This window comes from Gymnogyps californianus, chromosome 1 (assembly GCF_018139145.2).
Source record: "Gymnogyps californianus isolate 813 chromosome 1, ASM1813914v2, whole genome shotgun sequence".
NCBI classification, from domain to species: domain Eukaryota; kingdom Metazoa; phylum Chordata; class Aves; order Accipitriformes; family Cathartidae; genus Gymnogyps; species Gymnogyps californianus.
The window spans coordinates 209,715,982-209,730,434 of NC_059471.1; the positions used below are offsets into that span (position 1 = coordinate 209,715,982).

At 39.3% G+C, this 14,453-nt stretch overlaps 1 protein-coding gene across 2 annotated transcripts in view; it reads right to left on the reverse strand.

The window, feature by feature from the left end:
* The window catches only part of SEMA3D (semaphorin 3D), a 144,654-nt gene that overhangs the window by 31,579 nt on the left and 98,622 nt on the right, over window positions 1–14,453 (reverse strand). For both annotated transcript variants that reach the window (XM_050892176.1, XM_050892185.1), the window contains 3 exons: window positions 6,925–7,039; window positions 6,435–6,504; window positions 4,949–5,093 (listed from right to left, as the gene is read on the reverse strand). In XM_050892176.1, the coding sequence (XP_050748133.1) occupies window positions 4,949–5,093; window positions 6,435–6,504; window positions 6,925–7,039 (330 nt within the window). The remainder of the gene's footprint in view (window positions 1–4,948; window positions 5,094–6,434; window positions 6,505–6,924; window positions 7,040–14,453) is intronic.

Here is a 14,453-nt window from a genome sequence, read left to right on the forward strand (position 1 = left end):
ATAGGTTTATGATCTTCTGTGGATTAGATGACAGCTAAGAGGTGACTCTCAGGGCGTAGGCACTTATGTGCCAGGTTCAACCATAAGCCATTCTGAAGATGAAACTTGCGTTCCTGAGTAGCCTAAATACCATGTGGCTTCTTCTCTGTAGTCTGATCAGAGCTGCAGAATACATTTTGCATTTGGATATGCCTGCAAAAAGCCTTAGTGCTTCTCTACAGGATGGATGGGTTGTGCCAGAAGGACTGGACACTCAGCAGGGAGACTTTCACGCTAACCTTCTAGCTACCCAGAGCAAGTCTGGAAGAGGACAGGGGAGAGGGGAATGAGTCAGGTTCTTCAGCAGACAAACAAACAGCACAAATTTTAAATGGAATCAACCTTACTCCACCCCCGCCACAAAAAGCACAAACAAAAAACGCCAAAAAATCCCTACAAATAAATTGAAGTCCCCATTTTTTTAAGACAGAGTTTGCATCCCGCTGGATGTGGGAGATTTGTTCTACCCTGTTCCAGTGTTTGTCATGAGCACTTTGCATTGCTTTACCATTTAACACACCTGTGTTGTTGATAGACAAGTCTGACTTAAGAGTATTAATCTGAGGCTAACTGGGCTGAGACCAGCTAGATGAGTGAACTTGACTTTGCAGGTGGAATTTTGTAACTCTCTGCCGACCTCTGCCAGCGCGAAAGATGACTCGATTCTCAGCGTTTCGAAAGACTGCTATGAATTGAAAGGTGATTCATGTTGGGGAAAACAGGTTGGTAAGTAAGAGGAGGTGGAGGAGGCTTTCTCAGGAAAATAAACCCATAGAGTGAAACATTTCACTTAATTAAGCAGCCCCATTTACAGTGGGGAGATCAAAGGAGAGAGGAATTGGAGAAGCAAAGAATGCAGTCTATCCCATAAAAGAGCAGGTGAAAGAGGAAGATAAGGCTAAAAATAACAAGGGAAACCTGTTATAATAAGCAATAACAACTCTCAATGTTTTATGAGCACGCTTATTAAAGCAGCAAAACTAACCAGATGGGAGGACAAGGGGAGGCTTTTTGGCAGACTATATTTCTCTGTGGCTCAGCCAAGTCCCAATGGGATAGACAGCACATCTCAATCAGCCTGTGCACTGGATTAGCAGAAGAAATAAAGGAAGAGGTTTCTGTGAAGAAAGGGAGAAAAAGCAGGAGAGAGACTCAAAGATTAAAAAGATCACAGGAGAATCTGAGGGCTTGTAAGGGATCTTGTTTTAAAAAAAATACACAAAGAATTCAGGAGGTCAGGGCCATATTCAGATCTGGAGCGGCAAGAGGTGAGACATAAACCTCTTCAAATGGACAAAAGCAACGTGGTGGGCTGTTTCGTCTTGTAGCTAAGGAGTGACTCAGACTGCAAGAATCTTATTTTGCTGATTCAGAGCTTTGTTTTGAACCTTTGGCAAATCAGTTAGTAAAATATCTAGATCTATCAAAAACATTTGGTGTTGCCTTGGATAGCAGTTAAAGTCCTATGTTCTGCAGTAAATCAGACTAAGTGTTAATCTGCATCTTTAAACATTGACATTCCTCTCAAAATCTGACCTCAATGACATTTGTTCACCATCAGAGAAATGAGGATGACTCCTGTGTATCCCATCAGAATTTCCAAATGGGCACTATGAGTTGCTCTGATACTGCAATGGTTACAGCTAAAGAAATAAGCTAGAAATGTTTTTTCCTCCTAATTCACTGAAAATCTTGTTCAAATGCCTTCTGTGATTACTGGGAGGGCGTTATGAAAACTCTGTTTCAGAATACAGAACACAGTTTAAAGAAAGTCCTTGATGGACTTTATCAATGGATAATTTCCTGGGTGAAACCCTAAGAGACTGGAAGAAAAGGGGATTTGTTATCTGGGCACAGCTGCAGATATGCAAGTCCAATTTTTAAACAGCTAAAGAGGACAGAGTAAAAGCTCCCTTGGTTTTCAAATCACCCTTTGTGCCGGGGCTGCCTGCTACATGTTTTTTCTGTCTCTTTTTTTTTTTTTCCCCCAGCTTCCAAACTGAAATAGATTTGAAGCCTTGCCTCTGTTTAATCCCCATTATTTCCACTTGCTCTTTAATACCGTTGAGGAGAAGTTAAAGAGCTGTACGTTTTGCAGCGTGGAGGGTGCGGAGCGGGGCAGAGATCCCCGGTCCCCCTGTTCAGGGGTCTTCCACCGACGGCAGAGGGCAGGCAGAGCACGCCGCAGCCCCGGGCCCCGGGCAGGCAGGGGCTCCTGCTGCCTGCACGCCGCTCAGCATCGCGAAGGCATGACATCATGGTCGTGTGGGGAGTTTATCTCCGACGCAGATTGCCACAGGAAGCATTTTGTCAAAATTTCAATATCAAAGTGGTCACAGCCTCGATGGCGAACAGCTTTATTTACTTAGGAGATAAAGGCAGCTGAGCAGAAAGTTAAATTAGGGTAAGCAGTCTCCTGCTTCTGTATAAATGCTGAAAGGAAGTCAATGCCTCTCTCAAAGCCAAACATCAAAGGAAATGCATTTCCTCATATAGCCATTTTTAGACTTCGCCAGTAACTTAAAATATAAGAAATATAAATCAGGGCAGTGCTGGCTATGCTAACTGTAGACAACACTTAGGTAGAGCTTAAATTTCAAAAATGTTCTAGTAACTTTAAAAAGGATAGATTATCCCTCTTTGGCTTTGTTCTGAGCATTCCTGAACCACCCCATAGGTGGCAAGAAATGATTAAATTAATCTTTAAGGAAGAGCATTTCAGCATTCACACTGCAGTGTTCTGCAGGGGTGCAGCACGCTGCTTCTTTTCCTTGCCTTTGAGCACTGCACTGCTTTTTCAGATCAAAGCCTAAATCTGTTCACATCCAGAGATTTGGCATAGCCCATTATAAGATGAAAGCACGGCATGAATCTACTTATTTGGATACCCTATGTTAAACTACCGAGCCTGAAGTATGTTGCAGTCCAGCTCACTAAGACAAAAGATAAATAACTATGCAGCAATACATTTACCTTATCTACATAGCAAATATTACAGATATGTTTCTTCTGAGAGCTTTCTTCAGTAAAATCCACTTCCCTTCTCAGTCCTTGGTCAGACAAACTCCTACAGAAATCCACTGCGTATGGAGGTCCTAAGGATTTTTATGAGACCGTTTTCTCACAGCTGTTATCAGGTGCTTAAAGGAAGCAGTTGGAGAGTTAAGGGGTGGCTTATGGAAAATATCCATTTATCTTTAAACTTTCCAAATTTTGAAATACTTGCAAGCATGGATATTCAAATCAGTGATAAAGATCAGCATTGACATGCTTCAGCATTACATGTTTCCTTCCTTGCGAATCCCAGCTCAACCATGTGATGGCTAATACACTCAAAAATGCAATGAGCTTATGACCCGCCTATCTGTGCAGAGTGTTCATCCTTATGGGGCACTCTGAGTTTTTCAAAAGAGTTATTTTAATCTCTTTAGATGCCATGGGACTAGCTATTGTTGTCACTGGCACCATTTTTGTACTTAAAACTAAATACATCTGCACTTCTTAACCAGTAATGGAGTTGCACATGCTTAAAAAAAAAATAAAAATTAAATGTAATCTTCTTTTCTGGGGACACTACATATTCTGCATGAGAGAGAGATGCGTAAGCCTACAGTGCCTAAATTGTCTAAATTAGGAACGCATTTGCTCCAGCAGTGCGGATCCTAGGCAGGCCAAATCAATCTCTGGAGCTGCCTTAGTCTTTATAGAGAGCTGCCCTCTGCGACTCGCCTGCAGTTGAGAGGAGGGAATCAGAACTCAGGGCCTGACCTGCTGAAGCCTGGGACCACGGAGTGCAGCAAACAGCATGGGCTTGGACCATGCAATTGGGTCCACTGGAAGGATGATGAAGAAAACACAGAGACACAAGGAAACACGTGAAAAGAAGAGCTAAATCAGCTGATAATGTGGCTTGAAGCAAAGGTTACCCAAGTGCTGATGTCAGAGAAATAGTGCAGAAACATCCAGATGGCTTCTAGGCAAGGTACTAGCAGCAGTCCAACCTCAGTACCTCAGTGCTTGGCTGGATTTATGCATCTGCCTAGTACTAGTTCACTGAATACTGGACCAAGATAATGTAAAGCTATCCTGGATAACATCTATCTTACTCTTAAATCATTGCTCTTTTACATTCTATGTACAAAGAGTTGCTCAAAGTTGTGATGACTTCTTTAAAGTAGAAGCATTTCTTGGAAATACCATTTTCTTTCTCAGCTGTAATGTAGGTCCGTGCTTTTCCAAATTTAATACCAAGACAGAAGTGGGGGAAGAGTTCTTTAATAACTCTTTCAAAATTTTCCTCTTTGTTTTGGCCTGATTGTTACATCTGAAGTCTAAGAGATTGGGATTTAGAAGTGTTTCCAGATATCAAACTTCTCTTTTCTTCCTATCACTTATCTTTTACCACATAAAATCTCCAGCAACTAACTCCTTATTTTACTTCAAAACACAACACATGCACAAACACACATAACAGAATCAATGACCATATCTCAAGGAACAGGTTTTTAACAGACACAAAGATAACAGAAATACAAGACTTCAAATAAAATACCTCATCATAACTTAATACTCCATAAAGAAATGCCTTTGGCTTTTTATGAAGTGTTGGTGCCTTAGAGGTGATCCCAACAGATAGAAATACAGCTGTACGGTAGGAGACCACAATATGAGAGACAATCAGGAAACAGACAGTCTGGACACAATGTTATCTCAGAGACATGGAAAAATGTGTGTATATATATATACCTACGTGGTAGGTAGAAGTCTGAGCTGTCAACAGAAGGGAAAGGGTTGAGAAGATAATTTGAAACATCCTGAGTGGAAAATATAAATTACCAATCTGGGGAGGGGTGTGAAGGATGATTGCTTTTGAGTAAAAATAGAAGTGTGTAATTAAGGAGACACTTACTGTACCAGGTCTGGGATATGGGATGCGACCTTCATATTGTACCCACCGATGATCCACACTCTCTTTGTGAGCATAAGGGCCATTGAAAACAGCTCTGATATCTGCCATGCTGTACACACAAACTGCAGAGCCCTTGAAGACAGAGCTGAAAAAGAAGATGGATTGATATGGATATTGTAAACACCTCTTCAGTGCATGCCTCATCCAGTGAATTAACTAATTCCACAAAGTCTACTGGGGTTTGGATCAGTCCTACACCTGAGAGCTGATATAAGTGGTGCTAAATAACAGACCATGTGTACAGGTCTGATAACTGCAGATATTTAATGTCACTGTCATTACAGTTTAAAGCTTTGCTTGGTTGAAACACGGACTTAGCCTTTGGGACTGCTTGATAGACTGCTGTTTTTTCTAGTGGCTGACAGTTTCCAGCTATCATTTATTAGCTATTTTGATTAGAATTTTCTGCAAATGAAGGACATTCCTTTACATTGTGTTCACATCTGGAAGTCTGTATATTAGTGCTATTACAGTTGATGTGCCTGAGAATTACAAATTGCATTGGACAGACAATAAAAAGAGATAGAAATAAACATTTATTTCTTTTTCTATGTCTTTTTCCTTTTTTAATGTATTTTTCTAAAAAAAACCCAAACAGTTCAGTTTTCCAAAGAACACCATGCCAAGTTGTTGAGTGGCATGTACTTTAGTTACTTCATATGCCATTTCATTCATTGTGCAACATTTCATTCAATTTTAAATATTTTATGTGGTTATATATTCTATGGAGCCACTGTGGTGGCTGCTTCTGAGTTAAGGAGTGCCTTGGCAATTCTTCATTGTACTCATACTGTTCAGCATTTGGCTGGTCCTTATTTACACTTAATTCAAAGGTTCTGGAGACAAAAGAAAGAATTATTTATTTCCTTTCTGACAATTCTGTATAGAGTACCTCACTATTGCAGCTGAGAGGTTCATTAATTAATTAATCTATCCCCTTGAGATAAAGATGGGTTATTCTTCCATCAACTCCTGTCTATAAAAACACTGAAATATCACTTTAGAGCATAGTGGATTTTGATCCTAAGAAACAGCTGATGTCAAGTTGTTGCTTACAGAAATAATGCTTCACGACAATGATTTGTCTTAAATAGTAACTATTGGTTGCTCAATAAATATGATTGAAATTTGTAAATTCAACTAGATGAGGTTCAAATAAACTAGCATGCTTTTGATTGTTAAATTTTCATTATTTTTTATAATCATTCTCAAAAGTCAGGCACACAAAGGTTTAGGGACATAATTTATTATTTCCATTTCTGAAAATATTGTCCTTAGTGACTATGGCCCCAATATTGCAAACCTTACTCAAGCAGTCTCTCACTGCTCTCAGGAATCAGGATCTAGTAATAGAAGAATTTAATAAAAGGCCTCAGTAAGATCTTCAGCATTTGTTTCCAGAGGCAAACGTGATCCTAACTCATACCTTGTTGTAGTGAATACTCCATATACAAGCGGGTTTCTCTCGTCTCTTGTAGAAAGTAAGAATATATCTTCTGCAATGGGAAAAATGTTTGGTTTTTTTTAATAAAACATCCACTGAATATTTCTGCATTTACCATTTATAATTTAGTGATTTGTGAATATATAGTAAAGCTTTATTTTTGTCTGAATTCTAATTTCTGTCATGTGAATTTGTGCTAATATTCTAAAGTTTGTCCATTTGCAGATAGTCTGTTTTTTATACAGAATCAGATTTTCACTTTCCAGCTTTTGGAGTGAAAGGGAAAAACCTCATATTTCTGATCAAACTAATTCCAGTTATAATCAGGGACTTCTGATAAAATTCAGAGATATTACCAGCACTGTTTGGAAGAGGAGTAAAATCAGAACAAGACACAGTGCTTCTACAAACAACAAAAAAACTCCAAGCAATACTGATGTCAAAATAGACCATTAAAGATAAATCAACTTACGCAGCTCATCAAAATGTGTGTCTGCTCCTTCAGGACCAGGTATCGAACACACAAGCCTTGCTTTCAGAAAAGTAGTCCACTTGTTTATTAGGCTCCTTTGACCTCCCATATCATTCTAACAAAAATAAAATCAAAAGACTTAAATACTAAACAAATAAGAAGAGTTTTAACATATGATACTTGATGGTAGCACAGTATTGACTCTGCTTCTTCAGTCTGATTCCAAAGTGTTGTGGTTTAACCCCAGCCAGCAACTGTGGGTTTGATCTTACCACAACAATGACAAAGTCTTTTTTTCTTTTTTTTTTTTCCCCCCAAAACCAGTGTAGGACAGCCCTTTTATAAATAGCTCCAGTAGTCACTTATTTAGTAGTCCAGTAGTCCTAATTATACCCAAATCTGTTTGCAAAGTTCTCTCACGAGCTCTACAGCTGGAATGCCGTGAAAACATATATCATGTGATTTCGTGTTCCCTGTGATGCTAATTTTTGCAATCAGTTGTTCTTCAAGAATTCTTTACAAACCCAATAATAATACAGAATATTTTGGATAGCTTTCTCAAAAAAGAAAAACTATATTCATCAGCAGTTCTTGCAATGTAAATACTGTGCTGTTTGTTTTGTGTACATAGTACAGAGAGATACACATTCCAGGGAAAACCAGTCATATTATTTTAATAATCATTGTTATGGAAATATCAGTCTATCCTCCACAAAAGGTGTTTTTTTTTTCATTTATTTTACTATGGGTTTCCAAGATATAAGCATACTTGCGCAAATTTCCTTTAGCCACTGGAGAAAGAAAAAAATTTATAAAGGGTCACTTGAAATTTGTATTACCCTTCTGAAGGGTACGTGTTCTTCCACTGACTTGGATCAGTAGGGGGGTGTGGGAAAGTGGATCTTAAAAGAAAGTTTTAAATTTTAAGAAGCTGAAACTAGGAGTTTGCTTAGGAGTTTACCTCCTTCCATTGAGTACATGAAAAACATAATGAATGACATTTATCTGTCCCCTTTGGCCCCAAATAACAGAACTATTTAGGTTCTGCAATGTTATTTAGGCCCCAATTTTTTTCATCTTGAAAACTGTAAGGGCAGTGATATCCCAGCAGGAACCAAGAACTCAAACACTTAAGAGAAATGTTATCACCACCAGTAGTCTCCCAGCTACAGGTTCTGAATTACTCTATGAAGGTGCCTACTTCTTTTCATTTATAAACTCTGAAGCTTAGAGGATCTGTGCTGTAAAGTTAAGCACCACAAATTTGGTCCTAAGTATTCATCCCCTCCTGATTCATTAGGAGAAATCACTTTTTTTGTTAATTGACTTTGCAACTCTGAAGGTATAGAACCAGCCAGTGGGAAACACTGGGTGGTGGAAATTACGTGGTATTTCCATGGATTGTATTTGGCCCTTCAAGGCTGTATCATAAACATTACAGGCATTCAGAAAGATGGTTTCAAGTGCTGAAATTTACTTCACAAGGAGTAACACTTCTCTGGTAATGGACTCTAACTGTTTTCCCTTTTCATGTACTTGCTACTTTTAAATAGGTTAGCTCAGTTGGAAATGATTCCTCTTAATCTATCGCCTTTGGAACTCCTGTTCTTACAAGAATTGCTACCTCCTCTCTTGATTTCCTGAGGTCCTGCCAAGCCTGAAGCTTTGCATCTAGCCAACAGATTTATTACAAAGGTGTCAAAATTAGCAGCCTAAAGCCAATAGGAAAAAGAAGCTCTGCATGTGTGTGTTCTGTTCAAAGGCACGGCAGATAAACTCTGTGGTGTAATTAAAACCAAACAATTACAAAGATACAACAAAGAATCTTAAAAAGCAAGAAGCATTAAGCTTTTCCTTCCTCTGGCAATTCAGATTAGCCAAGCAATTCTCACTTTGCTGGTCTTCCACTTTGATTTCTGGTGGATGCAGTGCAGCATCACAGGAGATGAGATGTCTCTAACTGCCTGGCTAGGATCAGAAAGTGGGGAGGAAGCAAGATGTGATGGGGCTGGAATGGAAAAGTCACCCTTGTCTAGCTCCTGCTCCTGTCATCGCAGGCGTTCAGCCTCTGCAAGAGATTGGAAAATACGTACTTGTGTTTTACCACTCTTAAGTCGTGATCCAACACAGCATTTTCACAAATGCTTATTTTAAATATATCAGTAGTTCCACTGAGTTCCTAAAGAGTCGTGTGAACCAAACACTGTGCTCAAAGGAAGCAGTCTTAGCAAGTGTTATGTGCTTTAAAGTATAAGATTCCATTGGATTTAAGATGTATCCATATTTCCTCACTCTCAAGCCAGGACACGATGTTAACCATATTACTTGAATTTAAGAGACATTGGAACAGACATTCACTAGGTGTGCCTTACGTATCCAAGAGTTGCTAATAACACTGTACAGTTCATAAAGGAGCAAGGGGAATTCAATGACCAGCCAGCACTCCATGATCTACCAAGTCCTTCTGAAGCCAGAGAGTGACAAATTTATGGTGCAGAAATTGAGAGACTGAAAAGACCTTTCACTGATTTAGACGGCTGTACATATAATACGCTGACACATCTTCCAACATGCTTCTTCCTACTGTCATGGCTGAATTAAACAAAATGTACATTTTATTAGGAGGATGGTTTTGTTTGTGGTTTTGGGGTTTTTTGTGGAGGAGGGGGAGGTGATTAGCAGCCATATAGTACTCTTCAATTCTTTATGTCATCTCTGAATAATACAGTGTCTTTGCTTTCCTAATATGTGCCCAGGATTCACTGACTGAGAAAGCGCAGGAATTGATAAAGGCCGTGTCAATTTTATCTACAGGTAGAATTAGCTCAGTTCAGGCCGAGGAGGTTCAAAAACTATTAATAGTACAGGCATATCTTTGCTCCTGGACTCTCAAGTAGTAGTTGTCTTATTAAGCTCTGGAAATCTCCATTTTTTGAAGAAAGTGCACCCCTTCCTTCCTAACGCTGTTTTTTGGTGCATATTAGGTCAGTCTTTAACACGTCTTGAGGCTTCAGGTGCTGGAGAACATGTGATTATTCTCCTTTCCTTCAGATCATGTTGGCATGAATTCATTAGCTTTGCATCATATCTGCCTACTCTGTTGCAGATTCCTCGGGACCATCATAGTCGATGATCATTGGCCTCCGAGAAGCTGGACAAAGGACATGTGGGCCCAAAATCTTTTTGAGACTGGGTTGCTACAGAAAGAAGACAACCTCTTCTGTGGAAAAGATTATTTAACAGTATCAGTCTGCAATGAGTCACTGATGTGCTCAAATGCTGTGAGCTGGATGTAGAGCATGATATTAAAATAATAAGATGTACAGGCTGCATAGTCAGTGGATTAGAAAAAATGGATGGAAGAGAATATCACCAAAGCAAAGGCCAGTCAGTGCACAGGTGAACAGAAATAAGGGTTCAACACAAAGTTACAGAATCCTAAGAAGACCGCTGGACTGATTTACACCAAGCAAGGATTTACCTCAACCCTGCTGGAAGTGTGTGGTAAACTGGATGCACTGAAATGATTTTGGACAAGAGATACTAGTACTGAAGACAAAGAACGCTAAATATTTCAGGGAGATGAGACAAGAAGACAAGATAAATTTAAGTGCTGAGAGAAGGGGAAGGCAGCATGAGGAAGCCTTTCATTCCAAAAATATGGCTAATCTACTTATATCAGGCGAGCAGCCACGAGTATCTGAAATCTTATCTCCCAAAATATCACTTCTAAACACACTGGATTAGCAGTGTTTACTATAAACTTTGTTGCAGTACAGATGAAGGCACTTAGGACTGCATATTTCTCTTTGAATATAAATAAAGGTTTAATTAGCACTTACTGCTTTGTAATCTCACAGGCTGTAACAGATACCAACACTTCCACCTGAAATACCTTCTTTTGAACAGAAAGAAGTGCCTGTAAAATCTTGGTTACTTCTGTTTGCCTGAGTTAGAGATTTAGATAATTGCCAACTAGAAAGTGGGCAGTTCAATCTGCCACCTGTTGAGGAAATATTACCAAAAGATATCACAAAGATTTAAACACAGAAATTATCTAGATAAATGGGGAAGTAATCCAATATGATTTTAATAAATCAGACAAACTTTTATTCTACAGAAATCCTAAAATTTCAACCCTTTTCAATGAATTGGTTCTAAAAAATAATTTGTTGGAGTGAGAAATCAGGTTTCTACCGAACTACATTAAGAATTCAAATATCTGATGTACAGCTTCAATGAATGCAGGTAAGTGTGTGGCTTTCTGACATCCAGGAAGAAAGCTGTTTAAATGCCACAATGTAAAATTTGTGAAGTAAATTAAGGTCATGTCATATGCCTTTCTTGGGAGACTTCCATGGAAATCTCAGTTTTCTGATCTGCAATTTATGTATAACTGAGCAAAACAACAGTTTTTTCAAACCCTCTGGTTAAAGATAAGTTTATCATGAAAATAAAAAATATCAGAAAAAGTATTGCTCTATAAACAAGTGATTTAAAAATCAACTTATATTAAAGACTTTCTGTTGTATCTATTTTCTATTCTATTGTATCTTGTATTTTATATAAATGTAGCTTCATTAAAATGCACAAACGTTAGTCTTGGAATGCAGTAGGCAGGAAAACAGATGGCAACAAAGCTAAAGAACATCTGCATCTTTGGGGTTTTAAATCTCTTATTTGTTTGTAAGTAACAGTGACAAATTGAACATTAGAACAAAAAGTGCAGTTTTCTGAAAATCAATCAACATCAAAGATGTCAAACACTGTGATTCATAAAACTTTAAAGACCATAATTATCCTGAACAGCCTCTTAAATCAAAAAAAAAAAAAAAAAAAAAAAGACAATGAGTGGAATTTCTAGAAGCAGGTTATTAATTAGAGCCAGTGGCAAGATGTGCAGAAGGACCATCCAAAGTGAATTCGTGGCCTGAATAAAAGGAAATGCTGGAGAACAGAGGGGAAAAGTGCTGAAACTGCAAAAGGCCCTGGAGCCCTTCTCTTGTGTGAAGCCTAGCTACGTTACAAAGCCAGCAGAAACAAATGGCATCCCCTGCAGCAAAGCCTTACGTTATGGAAAAAAACCCTTCTAGCAGAGTTTATAAATGGAGAAACAGCCAACAATCTTCTTTGGACTTCTGTCTTCAAATTTGTAGTTCTTTTTTAAATATTTCATTTTACTTTGCATATTCTGGCCCTACCCAACTCTGTTAGGTACTGACCTAACATAGGAAAGTAAGATTTCCTCCTTCAGGAATTCAGGTTCAAAATTTCTGTCCAAACCCTACTGATGTCAGATGAAAGATTCCTCCCATGATTTCAGCAGACTATGGGTCAGATCCAAAAACACCAAGCAACACATGAAGTGTGACTTGAGAGAGAGTAAAAATACACTTGCAATATAAACAAGAGAAAGGAGGCACATGCAATTTTAGATCTTTGACTGCTTTGCTATGGATACCTTGAGTAAACTTGGGAAAGTCAGTTCACCTCCGTGTCTGCAGTTCCCATCTGACAACAAGAGTGGTGACTCTGATTAGTAATTCTGCTGTTTCTATGAGATTACAGAACCTTTCACGGGGAAAGCTTCTCATTATAGGATTGCATGTTGCTTCATATAAGATGGCACCAACCCCTCTGGACACTGCGTATATTGCTAGCGTATAATACTGCTGCTGCTTGAACTAGTTGATCCAAAGATGAGGAATTGAGTGGGACTCAGCCTCATGTACCACATGGTTACTCACAGCGATGTCCCTTATCAAGTCTAGCTTGGCAGAATGATGCAATTCTTCAGCCTACAGACTGGTGCCTTGCAAGGTCTCTACCACTGCAGTAGCATTTGCACCTGATTAGACAAGAGAACTAAAGGTGGAAACATGCACAGACCTCTGACAGGAACTGCGCAGAGTTGCATATCACCTCAACCAGAAAGCCCGGAGTAAACTCAGCCCTCCTGATTTCCAGGGTGATGCATCAGCCTGGTATCTCTACAGTGCTCCTCAGACCATCAGAGTGCAGGCTGCATGCCCTTTATCCCCTCCAAAAATATAATCAGAAGTTCCTCTAGATTTATGTGGCTTGGACCCTTTCCAAGGGTCCTAGCTTTCCCCTAGGCAAACCTGTTTTCAGAGAATCCTTCTACGATCATTTTTCACATCTTTCCTGAGAGCTCAATACCATCACAACTTGAAACAGAAAACTCACAGTCTAGAGTACAGATGCACAAAACCTCAGACTCATTTTTGGTCCCTGGGACTTGTCATTTCTGAATACCTTTCTGAAATCGTCGTCCATCACAGTCCAGAACCTAATGCACAGCTTTTCCTGGCTCCCTGTTTATTTTCCCCATCCTGAGAGAGAGCCATTGTGTCAGGCACTAAGACTAAAGGGTCCTCATCATTAGTGCAGTATATTTACTGATCTCATAACCTGTCACTGCTCTGTACTGGCTGCCTTCATTCCCTTAGTGTAAACCACACTGCTTGCTGCAAAAGGAATTGGAGAGGTTAAACAGTATCTTCTACAGACTAAGATTATAGGCTCTGTACCCGTCCAAAGTTGATTGCACAACCAGGGTCAAATACAGATCTCAAAAACAAAGCAAACAGAAAAGCTAAACATTTGTCTCAATGCCCTTGCCTATCCAGACAGCAGGATTAGACAAGAAGGGCACACATATCTATGGTCATCAGCATGCAGGAGTACCGTGGCTAGTGTCGAGCCTGCTTTTGGCTTCCTCAGCTGAAGTGAGTAAATGCCCAGCAGGACTGAACCAGGGAAGCCTTTGGCATGAAACCAGAATGAAGCTCAAGTAGCTGAATGTATGGCAAGATGACCCAGTGTTATTGGAAAGCTGACGTGATACCTACGGGTAAGGATGCCACTCTGGACATTCACATATTTCTAGGCCTTAAGACAATGGGAAAGAGAGTCTTTACCTCAACCATAGCAAAAACTACAAGACTGTAGGCCACATCTACTGTAGAAAAGCCCTCTGTCTGAACTATGAGTGAGAGAAACAGTGTTTTAGCTTTGAGTTCCTGCTCCTCAAGCAGATTTGTTGTTATTTCATTCAGAATAGCAATGTACTCACATTAAGCATGCATAACTGTTTGGTTCACTACGGAAAATGTTGATTTTTATTTTGGAAAGTATTTAAACATCACACCCAGAGGTTTCTACTGAATTAACTTTGGATGGGATCCAAACTGGAGAATCTAACTATACAGCAAAGAAAAATTCTGGACTGTTACTGAGCATACCATGAAAAAAACAAGTCAGAAACTAACAGGCTCAGGTAAAGACAGATGACAACAGCAAGTTTGAATGTGGTTTGGGACAAATGAAATAATAAAATTAGCACCATTTTACCACAAGGCCATTCAGCAATCCTGCTAAGATCACCTCCAACAGGTTTGCTAGTATTAAGAACATTCCCCAAAACTGTTCAAAGGCTGCCACAAAGTAGATGTGCTCTACTATATCCATCATTAGGCTGTTCACTCCAACTTCAATGGAAATTTGAA